Raw genomic sequence first — 20,257 nt, 5'->3', positions numbered from 1 at the left:
AGGTTCATGCCGCAATCTATATATTTGCAGATCTTGTGCTCAACAACCTCGTAGAATAGAGCAGGAATGGCGTGCGATTACCCAGCAAGGCCTATTCACAATTGTTTTTTTCTTCAGTAAAACGCATTCATTTTACTGCATGAAAATGCATTTTAAGTTGAAATCTTTGCGTTTTTTCAAAGAAATGCGGTGTGAATGCATGTGGAGGGTGAATGGAATGGTGGATGTTGGAAAGCCTTTTCAGAATAATGGAGGCTTTTCAAGCTTCAAAGGTAGCGGTGTGGAGGCTTGTCAAGCTCATTTAGGTGTGATGGTCAGGTGTCCACAAACCTTTGGCCATACACTGGGGTTGATTTACTAATACTGGAGAGTGCAAAATCTGATGCAGCTGTGCATGGTAGCCAATCGGCTTCTAACTTCAGCTTGTTCCATTAAGCTTTGACAATAAAATCTGGAAGCTGATTGGGTTCTCTGCAGAGCTGCACCAGATTTTGCACTCCCCAGTTATAGTAAGGCCCTTTTCACACTTGTGCGACTTGTCCTGCAACTTGGGACTGCAAAGTCACATGACAAATCGTACCCCATGATTTCCAATGAGTACAATTCATATGGTCGCACCTGTACTACTTTTGATGCGAGTTGAGAACCATAGACCTCAAGTTTACACAGGTGTCAGGGATTCCTAACACAAGCATCCAGCACAGGCTAAACAGATCAGTGGGCTGGATTAAAAGGGTATGTAAAGGTAATTTTTTTTATTTCTTTAAAAATAACAAACATGTTATACTTGCCTCCACTGTGTGGCACGTTTTGCACAGAGCGGCCCCGATCCTCGTCTTCTGGGGTCCCCCGGCGTCTGTCTCGGCTCCCCCTCGCAAGAACTCATCACCTTCATGCGAGCTCGCATGGTGGTGAGCTGTTGCAGGCGCGATCCTGTGATACAGCCAGCGGCCATAGGCGCTCACGGTATCACTCGGCCCCACCCCGGCGCGCATCGTCATTGGATATGATTGACAGCAGCGTGAGCCAATGGCTGCGCTGCTTTCAATCAACCAATGAATGACCCGAGAAGCCTGTGCGTTCATGGCGTGGGACTTTCGAAGGGTCAGGTAAGTAAACAGGGGCTCGGGGGGGGGCACTATTCCTCTGATGTTTTTTTACCTTAATGCATAGAATGCATTAAGACAGGGATCTCCAAACTGCGGCCCGGGGGCCGGATGCGGCCCTTTGTTTGCTTTTATACGGCCCTTGGGGGACTTCTCCTCGCACTGATTCAAGACACTATTTTGCCATCGAACACCAACAATGGAGCACCATTTCTCCCACTGACATTAATAATAGGGCACTATTCTTCCTTATGATACCAACAATGGGGCAACAATGGGGCACTTCCCCTCTAACCTAATATCAAAAGTGGTGATGTTTACTCCTACTGATGCCAGAAAAATTTCCACTCCCGCTGGCCATGATCTGGCCCTCCCCAGGTCTGAAGGCCCTTTGTTTAGAAAGTTTGAAGACCCCTGCATTAAGGTGGAAAAACGTTTACCTTTACAACCCCTTTAAGGAATCGGGCACAAAAGTAAGTGAAAAATATATATTTATTAAAGATAAAGGCACACATGCAAACCAAAAACAAGCAATGCATAAAATAAATGAATATAAGAAAAAGCAAACCCCAAAAACACCTAATCTAACTAACTAATATATACAAGAACAGGAGCACATATACATAAGCAAGACAGGGACGAGAGACAAGGGGGGACAGGAGGCCAAATGGAGGGAGCAGTAACAAGGGGAATCAGGGGACAAGACTCAGGGACAGGCTACAGGAAACAGAGTCCAGGACAGGGCAGGAAGCAGATCAGGCACAGATTCGGGCAAATGGATCAGGTCAGGCAGGGACAAGGCTTGCAGAGAGGATACTAAAGCCCTGAGCCTTAGTGAAGCCCTGAGCCTTGTATACTCCCAGCAGCTCACATTAGGTGCAGCTTAATTAATGATAAGTCCATCTACTGGGAGACACCCGCTGGTGGTTACCAGAATTACACCCTTTGGTGCTGAAAGCAATAGTGCCACCAGCAGGTGACCCAGGCAACAACACTGATCATGACAACAGGCATTCCCTGAAATTGTACGACTTTCAATTCTCAGCAGTGTGAAAGGGGCCCAAGTCAACCCCATAGTATGTTTTCTTTCGGCACACTGTGTGAAATTTTAGTTACTGTTTTGATGCGGTACAGTCAGCCAATTATGTTCACATTGATTTATTTTTTTCCGTTTCTTTTTTTTTTTTTCTCTCCCTCAGAAATCTGTTCAGGCCTCCCTGCTCAGACGGCGGTTAGGAATTAGAGCTGCCTTTGAAATTCTTTCCTTCCACAGAGAGCTCACATCCCACAATTGTGATCAAGCGTAAGAAACTTGCTTTGCTTTTGGAAATACAAACTCATGACTAGTCAGTGGTTAGGCTGACTTGGCCCTCAGAGTGGCTGCTTGCTTGAGGGCAGCCGGCGCCGCAGTTTTGGGGCAACCGGCGCCGCAGTTTTGGGGGGAGCCGGCGCCGCAGTTTGGGAGCAGCCGGCGCCGCAGTTTGGGCAAAACTGAGGATTATGTTACCGATGTTTCTAAAGAAGAAGCTTTTTCTTTGACCACATCCATTGTCAGTGCAGTATGGAAGGGCAGATCAGTTATATATTGGATATTAAGTCTGCAATCTAAAATTGGAAAATGAAAGTAGATTTATAGACAAAACTTTTATTTCTTTTTTTTTTCTTTTTTTTTTCTTTTTTTTGCCATCTGTGTCCCATTGGGAAGATTTCCCTTCACTTCCTGTCCCATAGCCAAAACAGGAAGTGAGAGGAAATCCCTGAAAATTAAGGGAATACATTGTGGCCCCCAGGTCACCAAATCTAGTGTCCCTATTAGAAGATTTTCCCTTTATTACTTTTCTGGGGACAACCAAATATGTGTGATTTACTTTTACTTTCAATGATGATGAGCAGGAGAAATAGAAAGGGTGACGCTCCCTAACGGGGGCACAGACACAACTTGACAGGGGGTCTAATCTGTATTTTTGGTGATTTTTTTTTTTTTTTTTTTTTTAATTGTATCTATAGCCAACATTTTTGGATGGAGGGAGAAAGATTATAAGCTCCATATTACTAGTAAATTCAAAAGGGGGAAACAAATCCAATGCAAGTATAGCTTTATTGTTCTGTGCAGGCAAACACAAAGCTATGCCTGCGACATCCTCCCCGGATAAGTTTGATGCCTTTCACCCAAAATTAGGCCTTGTCCTAGAGACCCAATGTGATGGGCTTCTACATATTCCTTTCTTTATGAGGTTTATATTGTTGCCGGTGTCCCCGCTGGAGAGATACGCCCTCTTGCGTTATCCAACTGATCCGTTGTCATTGGGGGGGGGGGGGGGGGGGGGCAGTAAACATTGGGGCTTTAACATCTCTCCAGCTGCGAATGGAATAGAAGTGGAGCTAAATCCTCAATGGGGACACCTGTGGATTTCCTGTCACTTTAATGAAATTTCCTTTTTTTACCTCCAGAATAGGAATTGAAATGAAAATATCTTTAATGGGATCTAGAAAGCAAAAAGTAAACCTGATGGGGTTTTAGCATGCTCTAGATTTTTTCAAAATGAACAAATGATTTGGCTTTAGATGCACAATAAATAATTTTGTACATAAGTATTTTATATTTTGATTACAGAATGTGTTTTTTTTTTTTTTTTTTTTTTTATCCACTGCAATTTTAGATGCCCTTGGTTCTCGGCAGAGTTCCTCTTTACGTTCCATAATAGAAGCGTTCCAAGCTCTATATCTACAACTTTAATATTTTTTTTTTTTTGCTTTCTGTGTTTCCATTGGCGAGATTTTCTGTCTGCTTTTTATCTGTGGGACTCCAGTACAAATAATTCATCAAGGCTAGGAAGATACAGACACCAAATCAGGGCCCCACAATGCATCTCCTTCCACAGCCCACTACAGTGTTGCTGATGTTGTATCCGTCCCCATTGTAGAGATTTTTTGTTACTTCCTGTCCCCCTTATTTCCAATCGCTCAGACAGGAAGTGAGGTACAATCTCTCCAAAGTGATACAATCTGCTGCAGGTTCTAGCCTTCCACATGTGTGTCTTTAGAAAAAGAAAAGAAGTATGTCCAAGTGAGTCACAGGAGTGCAATTGCTCTCCTGTGACCCAGAATCAGCCAATAGCGGGCTATTCGATTTTTTGTTATTTACATCAATTTATTACACTATGGTAATGATTTGTAAGCATTTAGCATTGGATAGTGCTCTTGTATTCAAATTTTTATATTGCCAGTGTCGGCTGATGTCACAGAGCCACTCCATGCTCTGGAAAGATCCCGACCATATTGTAGGGAGCCACCCAGCTGCCTGATAGACATCTGGCTTTGGCTCTAGGCAGCTGTTTATCTGCTTTAGACACCTGGGGCCAGATCCACGTAGATCGGCGTATTTTTAAGCAAGCGTATCGTTTTTACGCTACGCCGCCGCTACTTTGAGAGGCAAGTGCTGTATTCACAAAGCACTTGCCTCCAAAGTTACGGCGGCGTAGCGTAAATCTGCCGGCGTAAGGGCGCGGAATTCAAATGACAAAGATGTGGGCGTGTTTTATGTTAATTCTACTTGACCCCACGTAAATGACGTTTTTTTTTTTTTTGAATGGCGCATGCGCCGTCCGTGGGGGTATCCCATTGCGCACGCTCGAAATCACGTCGCAAATAGTCAATGCTTTCGACGTGAACGTAATTTACGCAAAGCCCTATTCGCGAACGTTTTACGCAAACGACGTACACAACGGAAAATTTTACGCTGGCCCGACGTCCATACTTAACATTGTGTACGCCTCATAGAGCAGGGGTAACGTTACGCCAAAAAAAGCCATACGCAAACATCGTAAAAAAATGCGCCGGACGTACGTTTGTGGATTGGCGTATCTAGCTAATTTGCATACTCGACGCGGAAATCAACGGAAGCACCACCTAGCGGCCAGCGTAAATATGCACCTTAGATCCGACGGCATACTAAGACGTACATCAGTCGGATCTAGCACAGCTTCAGGCGTATCTTGTTTTGTGGATACAAAACAAAGATACGCCGGAGCAAACTAGAAGTTACGCGGAGTATCAATAGATACGCTGACGTAACTTCTTCGTGGATCTGACCCCTGATGTTGTGATCACATAACGCTTGACCTCTTAGTTCTCAATCAGCTTGGAACGGAGAGCAATGATTGTCGGTCACCACTCCAGGGCGGAGAGAGCGGTGACTGACAGTCATTGCTCTCCATTCCATGCTGATTGAGAACTGAGAGATCACCTGTTATGTGATTGCTCAGTTCTCGGGCTTGGAGCCAGCGGGGGAACAGCTGCAATATCGGACCGATGCTGCAGCGTTAAGGCGAGTATGTTTGATTGTTTTCTCATATAGCCATACTACTTTTCAAAAAAAAATGTTTTGGATGGAGTTCAGCTTAAACTGAATCCGTGATCTAAATGAACTTTCTCTTTAGGGTCTGTGTGGACTGTGTGACCTTCATTAATGTCTTACAGGACGTTAAAATGGATGGCTACTGCAAATTGGCAATCATCGAGGTAAAATCGAGAGGTGGGTGGGATTGTTTTTTCATTTTTATTAAAAAAAAAACATACATTTTGTTTTCATCGTAGAAGGCAAGATGCTTCCCCAGCGGTGTTCTCCCTGCAGAGCAGTTTCAGAAACTATTTGATGAACTGGATAAGGATCCGGTCAGACAGGTGAGTTGTATAGGTGTGGGGTGACGCTTGGTGTCGTCAGGTTTTTTCTGATGCAGCTCTTGGAAATCCTGATTTTTCTTCTCATTCATGACAACATTCTCTCTTGGTCATCCAGGGCTTCTGATGGGGGGGGGGGGGAACCTTGATACAGCTTCCTTTCTGTAACAATGTCTACACCAGTGTTTCTCAACCTTTTTTCAGTCAAGGCACCCTTTAAAAATTATGGACAGACTCAAGGCACCCCATTCTAAAATGTAGAAACGATTCCAATAGTTTTACATAATGCAGCAACATCTAAGTCCAAGTAGGACACCCAACATTGGAGGTGATTTCTTTTTTCAAAGCAAATGCACATTTGCGCACTGGTACGGACTAGTATTCCAATGTTTCTCCATCACTCAGCTAATGTGACCCCACCGCTGATGGAGAGGGGCTGGGGAGGGCCAAACAAGGATGTTATGCAGGCAACTCGCATCCTTATCAACTTATGACGCCATTGGTCATTAGGATGCGGGTGATCTGCCGATATGGTTTCTCCTATTGATGTGGTTCCTGTCATGGACCTTGGAATGAGAGAAAGGGTTCCTCCTTGAAATCTGTTACACAGTGGGGGGTCTTCTGCTCTGACTTAAGGCCAGACGGCTCCATTGTTCTGTGTCTGGCTATTGTGTACATTGATTGCCCCCTGGGGCTTCTGTCTCATTACACATAACAGTCCTTCTAATCAAGCTATCGGACCAATCCCTGCTGACTGATTTTCAAGTCCTCATTTGCATGGCTAAGGAGGACCTGAAGGAGGACTACATGTACTTTACAATTGACCAATAGGAAAGCGGTGGTTGGGGGCGGGATGTTCCAAATTCTGTTTAAAAGTGTGTTGTGTACTTCCAATAAAGGTCTTCCTGTTTGAACTTACATACAGCCTGCCTGGTGTTTGTTCTAATGGATTCCGAACGGCACATAGCTGTAGTTCGGATCCCGGAGCCTTGGATGACCGAACCATCAGACGTTGCGATCTGCAAGCTGACTCACTAGTAGCAGAGGAGTGTCGGGAGAGCGGAAGCGAGCGAGCAAGGGTCTCGTTACAGTTCCCCTCTGGATTGTGCTGGCGAAATTCCGAGCCGACAGAAATCACCGAGAGGGGCGTTTTTGGAGTGTTTTTTTTCAGGGCCCAAAAGCTGCTCCAAAGATGCTGCTTGCAGGACTTTTCTCAACGCCCCTCAGTGTGAAAGGGTAAGGCGTTTTTACAGCGCTTTCAATTAATTTCAATGGAGAGGGGCGTTTTTGGAGCGTTTTTTTTCTGAGTGCCCAAAAGCTGCTCCAAAGATGCTGCTTGCGTGAAAGGGTCCATTGAGATGCATGGAGAGTGTTTTAATAGCGCTATTTTTAACGCTAAAACGCTGTAAAAACGCTTCAGTGTGAAAGGGGTCTTAGTGTAACTAAAAGGCAGCATTCATCCACATGCCGGCTTGTATACAATTTTGGGGCAATTTTTAGAAATTTTGCCAAGGCACCCCAGGGTTGAAAAAGGCTGGTCTACGCGAGTACTGTACTAATGTAACTCTGTACTGTTTCAGTGCGCATGTTTTTAGGTCATGTTTTTTTTAAAATTTCCAGTTGGTCCTCTTAAAACAGTCAAGAGAACCCTCTGGCCAAATCCTTATCCCCTTGCTCTCTGGAGAAGTTCTCTGCCTAATTAGAATGTACTGCAGAATAAAAAAGAGGGATATATGATCTGACTGACTGAGATGATGGAACAGTTCTATATGCTTCCCTAGCATTGGAGTAAACCTTATCAAGTGTGTTTACATCCCTAGTTGCACACTTCACGAATTGATGGAATCCTTGGAAAGTTGACCTCAAATTTCCGTGGCTGATATCACCAGCAATCCCAAGCACCCCATCAGGATATGCACACTGGAGTTTGCTTATCACTTTTGCCAAATTATCCAAAGTTACAGCAGCATTCGCATCTGGTAGGACGTATACCGCAAGGACGAATACTGCCGTGAATCCCCTTGGCAAATAAAAGGGTCTGCAATTTACATCCAATCATTCTAAATCTGGGGAACCATGATTGTCTTCAACCCTGCTGTCTGAACACCAGGTAGAGCTGCACGATTAATCGCGGAGAGAATCGCGATCTCGATTCTCCCCGCCCGCGGGATGACCCGCGATTCTTCTGTGTTCAGCGCTGGTTCCACGTAACCAGCGTGGAACGCAAATGGCGCCGATATCGGAACCGACGTCAGCAGCCTGCGCCGCTGGATGGATGCCTGGGCTTCTCTCGCAGTTCTGTACAACAGTAGTTTGTATCCATGCGCCACCCAGTGGTTGCCGGCAGGTACTGCTTCTGATGTATTAATCTTTCTCACAGTTCTGTACAACTGTGTGTATCCATGCGCCACCCAATGGTTGCTGGCAGTACTGCTTCTGATGTATAAAAAAAGAGACCAGTGATATGTCTATAATGTTAAAGACCATATAACTCCTATGAAAAAAGCAGAATCAAAGTTTGATTCTGCCTTTTTCATAGGAGTTATATGATCTTTAACATTATAGACATATCACTGGTCTCTTTTTTTATATATTCATATTTCAGAAAAATCACAGTTTTATTTGTTAATTTTTTTTGGGGGGGGGGGTTTCTGGCATTCAGTTTTTGAGAATCGTGATCTTTAGTCTAAGCAAAAGAATCGTGATTCTCATTTTGACCAGAATCGTGCAGCTCTAACACCAGGCATTCAGAACATGGGTACACTTTTCTTCCCAGAGTCCAGTGTTCAGTTGCCATATCTTGTTTACCAGTTGGATAACTGCTGCCATGTTTGCAAAGGAGAGAAATCAAATTATTTTCTGAAATATACCTGTAAGAATTAAAGAAATGTAATAAAGTTGTTGTGGTGGCTTTTTTTGCAGCACCCGCCCCAGCCTGTGTACCAGTCTAGATTCTTGCAGATTTTGCAGATCGTCGGAAGCCATCGGTACTTCGACTATCTGGGGAACTTTGTGGCTTTGGCCAATCTCATTTCTATCTGTGTAAGTAACAGACATGGAATAAGAGTATAGCAGGGGAAGCCTCCTCCTCACAACTTGTCATTTTATTGTACTGTATGCCTGCTTGCTTAGGATCTTCACCTGTCTCCTCTTATGCCCCGTACACACGATCAGAATTTCTGATGGGATAAAATCTGATGGAATTTTCCGTCAGTATTCCGTTCAAGCCGTCTTGCATACACACTGTCAGACCAAATTCTGACCGTCCAAAACGCGACGAGGTAAAACACTACGACGAGCCGAGGAAAAATTGAAGTTCAATGCTTCCGAGCATGCGTCGACTTGATTCTGAGCATGCGTGTTTTTTTTCTCCGTCGGAGTTCCACACAGACGATCGGAATTTACGATAGGATTTTTTTCTATGTTCTATTTATAAACTCTGATGGGGCCCACACTGTCGGAATATCCGATGAAAAAATTCCGTCAGACTTTTTTCAATGGAAATTCTGATCGTGTGTACAAGGCATACTTGAGGTATACCTCCTGCCACTGACACCAGCAATGGGGCACTGTTCCCTCTGCTGACCCCAGTGATGGGGCACTGTTCCCTCTGCTGACCCCAGTGATGGGGCACTGTACCCTCTGCTGACCCCAGTGATGGGGCACTGTACCCTCTGCTGACCCCAGTGATGGGGCACTGTTCCCTCTGGTGACCCCCGGCGATGGGGCACTGTTCCCTCTGGTGACCCCCGGCGATGGGGCACTGTTCCCTCTGGTAACCCCCGGCGATGGGGCACTGTTCCCTCTGGTGACCCCCGGCGATGGGGCACTGTTCCCTCTGGTGACCCGCACATTCCTCTGCATGCTTTCATAAACTAATGGTCCAATTATCCAATCCGATCTGTTATAGTGCAGTTCTGCATCAGCTTAGCATTTATATTAATAATACCCCAAAATGGTCCAGAAGCATTAAATTTATGTTCAGTAAATATTCACAGATTTTTCAGGATATATCTAATTTATTTACATACAAGGAATCTCTCATGCAGCATGCCATAGATATAAGCTGGCAACTCTGTGGATTGAAACATTTGAACATTTTGTTGGCTACATAAGTACATCCAGTAAAACAATGCTAACGTGTTTCGGCCAGTGTGGCCTTACTCCTAGCATGTTGTTAGTAAGGCTGCGGCCGAAACACGTTGGCATTGTTTTTCTGGATGTACTTGTGTAGCTGATGGAGATTTTCAACATTTGAGTCCCCCGAGTTGCCAGCTTGTATCTATCAATGTTAAAAGTTTTGCTGGACTGTACATCCCAGCCACGAGCACCGTTTTTCATCCTTGGATAGCATCACCAGCAATAGAGCTTTGGGTATTGCATTCAGTGATGCAGCCTACCATAGAAGCCATTGCCCCCAAATAATAATGGACTTTTCAAAATGCTTTAAATGTTAAATTGGAAAATGTTTCTGGTTGCTGGGTTACTGCAATGTGCTTATTGTTGTTACTTTTGTGTTGGACTTTATTCGGAGAGTTGGTGGGCACATAGATCATGATTTTCTTGTTATCTGATGCCTGTCTAGGTTGTCTTGATGATCGATGCAGAGAAAGCTGGGAGTGAACGCGATGACTTCTCTTTAGGAGTAGGTACCTCTTTTGTTTCTTAGATAACGTGGCTTTAACGTGATATAATTGAGTTTGTCTAAAACCCTGGTGCCCAACATGTGGCCCACCAGCCTACTGTGTGCAGCCCGCAGGCTGTTGGGCACCAAATAGAGTGTGGCAGCGGAGTGCTGGAATACGCTTTGTGTTCCAATGCTGGTACTGAGAGAGACTGTACTGTGGGCGGAGTTATCTCTGCCCACAGGTACGCATTATATAACGGCCAGGGGAGAGGTCCGTGAAGCCGAAAGCTGTCACGGCCGGGTGCCCACACTTAGAATGACGACGCCGGCCGGAGAGGGGGGGGGGGGGGGAGCGGAGCCCTGGCCGGCGTGTCACTGGAACGTGGAGAAGGCGAGTGTATGTTTATTAAAAGCCAGCTGCTACACTTTTTTTGTAGCGGCTGACTTTTAATAAACATTAAAAATGACTGGGACACCCCTTTAAAGCAACTGGTATTCTGTAACTGTCCACTCCATTATCCGCAGGCCATCAACTGTTTCTTCATCCTGTACTACACTCTGGAGATGAGCCTGAAAATCTTTTCCCTGGGAATAAAGAACTACCTCTCCTATCCAAGCAACATTTTTGACGGGTTTCTAACCTTCATCTTACTGGTAGGACATTCTTCTTAGCTGGAGTCGTTGTGTGTGTGTGTGCTGTGCATGTTTTCTGGTGTTAAGCCTTGGCTCACATTGGTGTGATTTGGCATGTCAAATCGGCGACAATTGCCGGCAATAGCACCGTCCTAAGTGGTGCAGAGCCGCACCGATTTCAAAAAGTTGTTTCTGTACTACTTTTTGCGATTTCGTGGTGCGATTTCCATTCTCATCCGTGCAGAAACCCACACAGATGTCTGTGGAATCGCAGCCGAAATCGGGACTGACATGCGGGAGTGAAATCGTCCTGAACTCGCACGGCTTCATTCCCGCAGCTCAGTGTGAACCTGGGCTTAATCCCAAATCCTTCCAAAGTGATTTTTTTAGTTTTGAACAAAGTGGTTAAGGGGTGCAGCCGCATGGAGTATGCACATGAAGGGAACCGGGCTAATCCGACTCGGCAGACTTGAGCTGATGAGATCTGCCTGCTGTTATTTACATTGTTCTCCACTTTCTCTATGCCCCCCAAAAGTTTATGGAGACAGAGAGGGGGAGGTGTTCTGTAGTTACTGACCCACAATAAGTATGGAGATCAGGATATCCAACTTTTCTATGCCGGACTAAGAAATTGCTAGGACCCAGAGACAGCTAGAAGAAGATTCTTAGGAAGTGGCTTCCCCTGTAGGGGGGTGTGGCTGTAGGTGTGACGTCATCGATTGTGTCTCCCTATAAAAGGGATGACACGATCGATGCAGCCGCCACAGTGAAGCACGGGGAAGCCGTGTTTACATACGGCTCTCCCCGTTCTTCAGCTCCGGGAAGTGATCGAGGGGGCGGCTAGAAACGAATAGCCGCACCCTCATCCCGGATCGCTGCCCGACGATTTCCGACCGCCGCATGTACCGGTGGGGGGGTTCCCGATCGGACCCCCGACCCGCGGAAAGGCAGGGACGTACATGTACGTGCCATTCTGTGGACGTACATATACATGCGGCGGTCGTTAGGCGGTTAAAGATGCACCTGTTCATTGCAGTCCTTCGGGGATTGCTGTATGATATGTGGGATATAACCGAGTTCCAAAATGCATCAGGTGACTTGTTTTGCATCGCAGGATTGGTACATATGTCTTTTCATCTTCAATCATGAAATCCATTTTCTTGTAGGTGTTGGAAATTGCTACATTTGCTATATACAAGTTCCCGCATCCTGGCTGGTGAGTTGAGACGTTTGCTTTACTTTCACCAATACACAACCTAATACAATATTATATAATATGATTACAATGAAGTGACTCTAATGCTCCGTACACACGATCGGGATTCCCGGCGGTACAAAGTCCGCCGGGGGGAAACCGAGAACCTGCTCGGTCACTTTTCCTGTGTACTTATCAGAGGTTTTCCCATCTGGAAAACTGCAGTGAGAGTTGGCCGGGAATCCCAGCCGTGTGTATGCTCCGCCGCAGTGTTTCCCGTAGGGAAACTGCCGGGAATCGCCGCAGGAAAAAACAAGAACATGTTCTCATTTTTCCTGCCGCGATTCCCGGGGGTTATCCTGTGGGGAAAACTGCCATGGAGCATACACACGGCCAGTTTTCCTGGCCAAAAGCTGTCATGACAGTTTTCCCGACGGGAAAACGGGTCGTGTGTACGTGGCATAAGGACCGTTTCACATGGGCTTTAGTTGGTATAAGAGCAGTGTGAGCAACAAGCTTTGACAAAGCATTTTGTAGAGCTTTCAGCAAGATTTGTTGAAGCTTTTAAAGTGCCATTCAGCTCCAGCTTGTAAAATCTTGGACACAGATCCTAATGGGAGTGTTGATTGCCACTTTAAGCAGGCTTTCAACAAGCGTCAAGTGCTGAACCCTGCTAGCAGCTTCCTTAAAGTGGCAATCAACACCCCCATTATGCACTCCTTCTTTCCATTTTTGATAGTCCCATGCTCCTTTTGATGGCCCCAGTGCTGGAGTACATACATTAGCCCTGTGTGAGCTCCAACATGTAAATTGGCTTTACATTGAATGCTGGATTATGATATCCTGTCCTTGCTCTATATTCCAGGAAGCCGGACATGCAGGGCCTCTTGTCTCTCTGGGAGATGGTTCGTCTTGTCAACATGTTTATCGTTTTCCGATTTCTAAGAATCATCCCAAACATGAAGGTCAGTGCATTGTATTTTGGCTTTTCACCCCATAATCTACAATTCCTGATACTACTTGCAAAGTTGGGTGCAAAAAAAAAATTATTAAAAAAATTGTCAAAAAGTCTCACTTGTTGATTTAATAAAGGCAAATGGACTGAGTGGGTTACAAAGAGCAGTTGCTCCAGAGTTTAGTAAATGAGGAGGAGCTCCACTGACTTCATCATCCAATCATGTGCAAGCAAAAATGCTTTTTTTTTTCCTTACATTTTGATTGGGTATTTTTTGTAAAGTGGAGGTTTATGAAGCTCTGGAGCAACTGCGCTTGCAAAGTGTATAGTCTGTTTGCCTTTGGTAAATCCACCCCACAGTTCCTCGCTGAAGCAGAAGAAATCTTTCACAAGACAGATATGTAGACGGCACTCGTTCACTTTCAATTGTTGTTTGTTTATTTATTTTTTATTGAAAGTTTCAGACATGGTAATACGAGGCACTTTTTTGGACTCATAATGCTGATAAATGTTTAACATATCACAGAAATACTTTTCCTTCAAGAGATCGGCAAGTATAATACTTCAGGACATCGAGTAGAAAGATCCCAACAAAAATTCCAACAGACATAACATTAACCACCTCAGCCCCGGAAGATTTGGCTGCTCAATGTCCTTTCTTTTCCCCCCCATAAATGGAGCTTTATTTTGGTTGTATTTGATCACCTCCGCGGTTTTTATTTTTTGCAATATTAACAAAAGAACGACAATTTTGAAAAAAACATATCTTTTACTTTTTGCTATAATAAATATCCCAATTTTTATTTATTTTTTAACTATTTAGTTTTTTCTCAGTTTTGGACGATTTGTATTCTTCTACATATTTTTGGTCAAAAAAATCGCAATAAGCGTATATTGATTGGTTTGCGCAAAAGTTATAGCGTCTACAAAATAGGGGATAGATTTATGGCATTTATTTTTTTACTAGTAATGGTGCTAATCAGAGATAAAATAGATAGATATATATATATATATATATATCAGGGCTCAAAATTTCAAGTCCTGAGCTACTAGCCAGGCCTCAAGAGTTACTCGCCACCAGTTGCCCCACCTAATTCATACACTGCCCTGCGCCTAATTGCACCCGTAAACACGCCCTCGTAGATTATCTCATGGAATGACAATGTTTTATGCAGAATCAAGTTACAAAATTAAATATTACCAACAACAACTTTAACAAAATGGGACAGGGCACTGGGGGCAGACCAGAGGGACAGGGCACTGGGGGCAGACCAGAGGGACAGGGCACTAGAACTGGGTCTCTTCCCCATTCTCTTCCCCATTCTCTTCCTGTCTCCTCTGCAACTCTCATCCACCCTCTCTCTCTCTCCCATTCATCTCATCATCAGGAGCCTGTGTGTGCGGCTCCACGCTTGCTTGTGCCCACTTCCCCCTTTTATTCAGGCTGGCAGAGAGGAGAGGAGCTGCAGCACAGCGGGAGGGAGTACAATCCAGCGCCGAGATCCACACAACTGCACAGCCATTGACACCATAGCACAGCGCACACTGACAGCGCACAGCACAAATTGAGACCAGTCTGTTCACAGTGCTCAGGCTGAACTGTTGGACACTTACATAGAGAACAAGGAGAAGAAAACTGCACAAACTAGAAGGCTGCCGCTCTCATGTCAGGGCAACTTTCAGTGAGCGCTGCACCGGAGTGGTAATTTTTGCAATCCTCCACCTCACTCATTACTTTCTGCTCTCCAGCTACATTGGTCGGGGCCCGGGGGAGGAGACAGGCTCAGAGAGGTCATACTGCTAGGTCCCGTGGCTTAATGAGAATTGTAAGGAGAGCTCCTGTGTACTGCTCTGCCTGTGCGCGGCTCATCAGACTACTTTTCCCGAGCATGCACCTTTCCTCTTCGGCCGCCAATCTCATCTGGACTCTAAGTGTAGGCACAGATTGGAGGGAGATTGGTCATGCATCCAGGGCCAGATTAAGAACATCATGGGCCTGGTGCTGAGGATTTTGGTGGGGCCTTTTAGGCTGCATTCACACCTCCGCAACAAGTAACGCCGCGTACGCGGCGTATTTTGCCGCGAATAGTGTAACTTTTTTTTTACAAATCCTTCCTATTGCTTTGTATGGCCGAACGCCAATGCCGCCTGAAAAAAAGGGTCCGGGACTTTTTTTCATGCCGCAGGTGTACGGCGTCTATGAGATGTGAACCATCTCATAGACAGCAATGGGAATTCTCCCCTCCAGTGGCACGAGCGGCCGGCGTCGGGCATTTTGTCGCGGAGGTGTGAATGGGGTGTAATAAATAATAAATAAATGCGTGGGAATGACATGAACGCAGCCCAGCCAAGGCAAGTGACCAAAGGCACAGAACCCAGAAGGAAGACCGGGTGAAGATGGAAGTGTCTAGGCCCCGCCTGATTCATCGCAGCACTGGAGGGCTCAGTCTGAAAATTGAAGTGTACACTAATGTGCTAATATGCTGTGCATACTTGTACGTTGTGGCATAACCTACCCCAGGGCCTCTAAAAAGTAGTAATGTCAGGAAAGTTTACTACCGCTTTATTATCACAGGATCCCAGGAGCCTCTCATGGGGCCCCCTACTGACCCAGTGGCCCTTGGGCAGTGCCTAAGTGCACAGTTGCCAACATTTAAAAAATATTTTCAGGGACACTTTTTTATATAAGTGCTATATTTAGATTAGCTGAGATCCCCGATGTTCCTCTATACATCATAGTAGTAATCACAAAATTAAATGAGTACTAATAATGGGGCAGAACAAATATGAGAACTGAAATTTCCTTTAGTTGAACTAACAAAAGTGTGTCCATTCTAGAGCTGGTAACATTGAGGATATTCAGTATAATTTTAAAGAACTGTTTTTGTGGGTAAGCGACATAGGGGAGGAGTATGGACGGTATATAAGTGGGAAGTATGTGCAGGTGAGGGAGAGGAATGTGGAGGGTCTAACAGTGGGCACTATGTAAGGAGAGGAGTACAAAGGGTACGGAAAAAAGCACTATGTACAGGAGAGGAGTGTGAAGGGTATGACAATGGGCAGTATGTACAGGAAGAGTGAGGGGGTATGACAGAGGGTAGTACGTACCAGAGAGAAGTGTGGAGGGTATGATGGGGCAGTATGTACAGGAGAGGAGTGTGGAGGGTATGACAGTGGGCAGTATGTACAGGAGAGGAATGTAGACGGTATGATAGTGGGCTCTATGTATAGGAGAGGAGTGTGGAGGGTATGACAGTGAACACTATGTATAGGAGAGGAGTGTGGAGGGTATGACAGTGGGCACTATGTATAGGAGAGGAGTGTGGAGGGTATGACAGTGAGCAGTATGTACAGGAGAGGAGTGTGGAGGGTGCGACAGTGGGCACTAAGTACAGGAGAGAAGTGTATGACAGCAGGCACTATGTACAGGAGAGGAGTGTGAAGGGTATGACAGTGGGCGCTATGTATAGGAGAGGAGTGTGGAGGGTATGACAGTGGGCACTATGTACAGGAGAGGAGTGGGTAGGGTATGACAGTGGGTACTATGTATAGGAGAGAAGTGTGGAGAGTATGACAGTGGGCACTATGTACAGGAGAGGAGTGTGGAGAGTATGACAGTGAGCACTATGTACAGGAGTGGAAGGATATTTAGGGACTGAGTAGTGGTTAAGCGGGTCATACATGGATTGAAATTACGCCAATTATGCAGAGACCAGCCATAGTCAATCTATGTATGGGCTAGCTGGTTTTACACAAGTCAATCTATTAATCAACTTGAGTACAACCAGCCTGTTTTTTTTTCTTAAAACAATCAGTGCTGCCAGCTATAGTTAGCAACACTGATCATTGTACGCACTGGCAGAACACAATAACACTGCAGGAGTGATTCCCCATCCACAGGTCAGCAGGTGAGAGGGTATGTGGGGACAGGCTGGGGAGAGATACTAGTCAGTGGCTGGGTAGGCACTGGTAGTATCAGAGCCAGATACACACAGGTTACATACGCCACGATCGTTAGAGCGAGAACAATAATTCTAGTACTAGACCTCCTCTGTAACTCTAAACATGTAACCTAAAAAAATGTAAAGCATCGCTTAGGATACCATAAAAAATTGTGCTAACTTAACTAACTAACTGTTTTTTTAATGAATGAAACATTTTTTTCCAAAAAAACATGTTTGAAAAATTGCTGCGCAAATACCGTGCTAGAGCTGCACAATTAATCGTTAAAAAAATCGTGATCTCGATTCAACCCCCCTGACGATCTCCAATGCAGAGTTTGCTGATTCTTTCATATAACAAGTGGAGAGACTTTCAGCTGTCAAAAGAAAATATCTGGGCAGTCTGCCAAGTTTTTAACAGGAAACATTGTAACTGACACTTCCTTCTTAGATCAAAGGGATACACGTCTGTGTGTAAAGAACAAATCTGGGCAGTCTGCGAAGTTTGTAAACCAAATGAAACATTGTAACTAACATTGTAACTAAATTTAACCACTTAAAGTCAAACACTTGTTTCTTAAGTTAGAAAGCAATATTATTTGCTAGAAAATTACTTGGAACCGCCAAACATTATATATATTTTAGCAGAGACTCTAGGGAATACAATGGCTATTGCTGCAATATGTTATGTCACACTGCATTTTCCCACTTCAATGAATAATAAAAAACAAAACAGTGAAGTTAGCCCATTTTTTTTTTTTGTTTGTTTTAATGTGAAAGATGATGTTACGCCGCAACAATCGTGAGAGAATCGTGATCTATCTTCTAAAAAAAAATTGCAATTCTCATTTTAGCCAGAAATGTGCAGCTCTGTACCCTGCAACATATAAAAAGTGAAAAGACCACCATAGAGTAATTTTCTAGCAAAAAACAAATGATGATTTTTACATGTAGTAGAGAAGTGTCAGAATTGGCCTGGGTGGCAAGGGGTTAATTACCATGAGTAATATACAAATAATTATTATAAGCCCAGTGATCCTATCAGTCTGCTGCAGTGTGTCAGCTTGTATTTATATTGGCCGCTCTGAATGTAGCTTCTGACAGGCTGTGCAAGCAGGCCCGTATCTCCGGAACCATAAATGATAGCCGTCCCATATTTTAACCAGTTGTGGGGTAGCTCTTCCCATGCCTACCCCAAAATGTGGGGTTTCTGTGACCTCTGGTCATCGAGCTACAACCCCCCAAATTCGATCTTAGAAAAAAAAATTCTTTAAAAAAAAAAAAAAAAATTTTTTTTTTTTTTTTTTTTGGGGCAAATGGGCCTATCTTGAGAAAGGGGCCTGGAGCTGCAGCTCCATCAGCCCCATTGTTAATCCGGCCCTGCATGCATCCCTGTCATCACTCGCCCCCAGCTTAAATCCACTCGCCAAATGCTAGTAGGCGAGTAGAAATTTTGAGGGCTGTGTATATATATATATATATATATATATATATATATAATATATATATATATATATAATCTCGGGACAGTGATTCTGCGGCGGACAGATCGGATACTTTTGACAAATGTTTGGGACCACTGACAATTATACAATGCTATAAAAATGCACTGATTACTGTATAAATGTCACTAGCAGTGAAGGGATTAAAGCGGTGGTTCACCCGCACATGACACTTTTTCCCCTTAGATGGATGCTCGTTTTGTCTAGGGGAATCGGCTAGTTGTTTTAAAATATGATCCGTACTTACCGTTTACGAGATGCATCTTCTCCGCCGCTTCCGGGTATGGGCTGCGGGAGCGGGCGTTCCTATTTTGATTGACAGTCTTCCGAGAGGCTTCCGACGGTCGCATCCATCGCGTCACGATTTTCCGAAAGAAGCCGAACGTCGGTGCGCAGGCGCAGTATAGAGCCGCACCGACGTTCGGCTTCTTTCGGCTACTAGTGACGCGATGGATGCGACCGTCGGAAGCCTCTCGGAAGACTGTCAATCAAGAAGGAACGCCCGCTCCCGAAGACCCATACCCGGAAGCGGCGGAGAAGATGCATCTCGAAAACGGTAAGTACGGATCATATTTTAAAACAAATAGCCGATTCCCCTAGACAAAACGAGCAGGAAGCTAGGGGGAAAGATAAAAAAAAATCATTGGGTGAACTCCCGCTTTAACACTAGGGTACAATCAAGGGGTTAAATGTGTTCCCTAGTGTGTGCTCTAACTGTGAGTGGAATGGGACTGACTAGGAGAGATGACAGATCGTGTGTTCATAATTGGTATGAACACATGATCAGTCTCCTCTCCCCTGAGAGAACCGGCATCTGTGTGTTTACACTCACAGATACCAGTTATCGCTCTCTCCCAATCGATCGTGGGTGCCCGGCGGTCAACGCGCCCGCCGGGCACTCGCATCAGCTCTGGTGGCGAGCCATGGCTGCGCATGCGCGCCCCCTATTGGCCAAAAGGCGAAAGCAACGTAAGGTAACGTTCAGGGGGGAAAAAAAATGATGCACTCATATGCATAATTACTAAACCGCATGTTTTTTTTTTTTGATCCACTGTACCTTAGGCAAGTTCCACTGTACCTTTTAAGCAAGTTCTTTCTAAATCCCGCAATAGACCTCCGCAATGTCTCCTGGGAACAATGACAAAAGCTCCCAGGAGAGATTGCGGCATCGAGGAAGTGACGGAATACCCGCACACTACCTGATGAATCCATATACAGGAAGCGGCCAGTAACATAAAGGATTACTAAGGTTCGCCTGCCCCTGACAGTGACTCGAGCTGGGCATCGCCGCTTAGTGAAGGATTGGCTCGGGCGGCTCGGCTGCTCTAGTCCTGCAAAGGGAACTGCGTTCCTGCTGTGAAAAAAGTGCAGGAACTCCGTTCCCACACGTTCCCGCAGGACTTGAGCCCTGGTAACGTTGCTTTGCCCAGGGAAGCCAACCTGTCGCAGTAAAACTGGGGCGACTGGTCCTAAAGTGGTTAAAACTGTTATTTGGCTCCTGTCTAAATTGGCCCCAATGTGTATGTATAAATATGAGTTGGGGACCTTTTTAGATTGTAAGCTCCTTGAGGCAGGGACTGATGTGAATGTACAATGTATATGTAAAGCTCTGCATAAA

The 20,257-nt window shown here is 45.0% G+C and overlaps 1 protein-coding gene across 1 annotated transcript in view; it reads left to right on the top strand.

Moving 5' to 3' along the window:
- The window catches only part of TPCN2 (two pore segment channel 2), a 55,368-nt gene that overhangs the window by 23,418 nt on the left and 11,693 nt on the right, over window positions 1–20,257 (top strand). Inside the window, exons 11-18 of the mRNA XM_040328155.1 lie at window positions 2,306–2,409; window positions 5,546–5,627; window positions 5,703–5,789; window positions 8,709–8,828; window positions 10,372–10,431; window positions 10,939–11,067; window positions 12,213–12,262; window positions 13,107–13,206. Coding sequence (XP_040184089.1) covers window positions 2,306–2,409; window positions 5,546–5,627; window positions 5,703–5,789; window positions 8,709–8,828; window positions 10,372–10,431; window positions 10,939–11,067; window positions 12,213–12,262; window positions 13,107–13,206 — 732 coding nt within the window. The remainder of the gene's footprint in view (window positions 1–2,305; window positions 2,410–5,545; window positions 5,628–5,702; window positions 5,790–8,708; window positions 8,829–10,371; window positions 10,432–10,938; window positions 11,068–12,212; window positions 12,263–13,106; window positions 13,207–20,257) is intronic.

This window comes from Rana temporaria, chromosome 11 (assembly GCF_905171775.1).
Source record: "Rana temporaria chromosome 11, aRanTem1.1, whole genome shotgun sequence".
Taxonomy (NCBI): Eukaryota; Metazoa; Chordata; class Amphibia; order Anura; family Ranidae; genus Rana; species Rana temporaria.
Note: the sequence above shows the minus strand (reverse complement) of the source record. Positions and strands in the feature narration are given on the sequence as shown.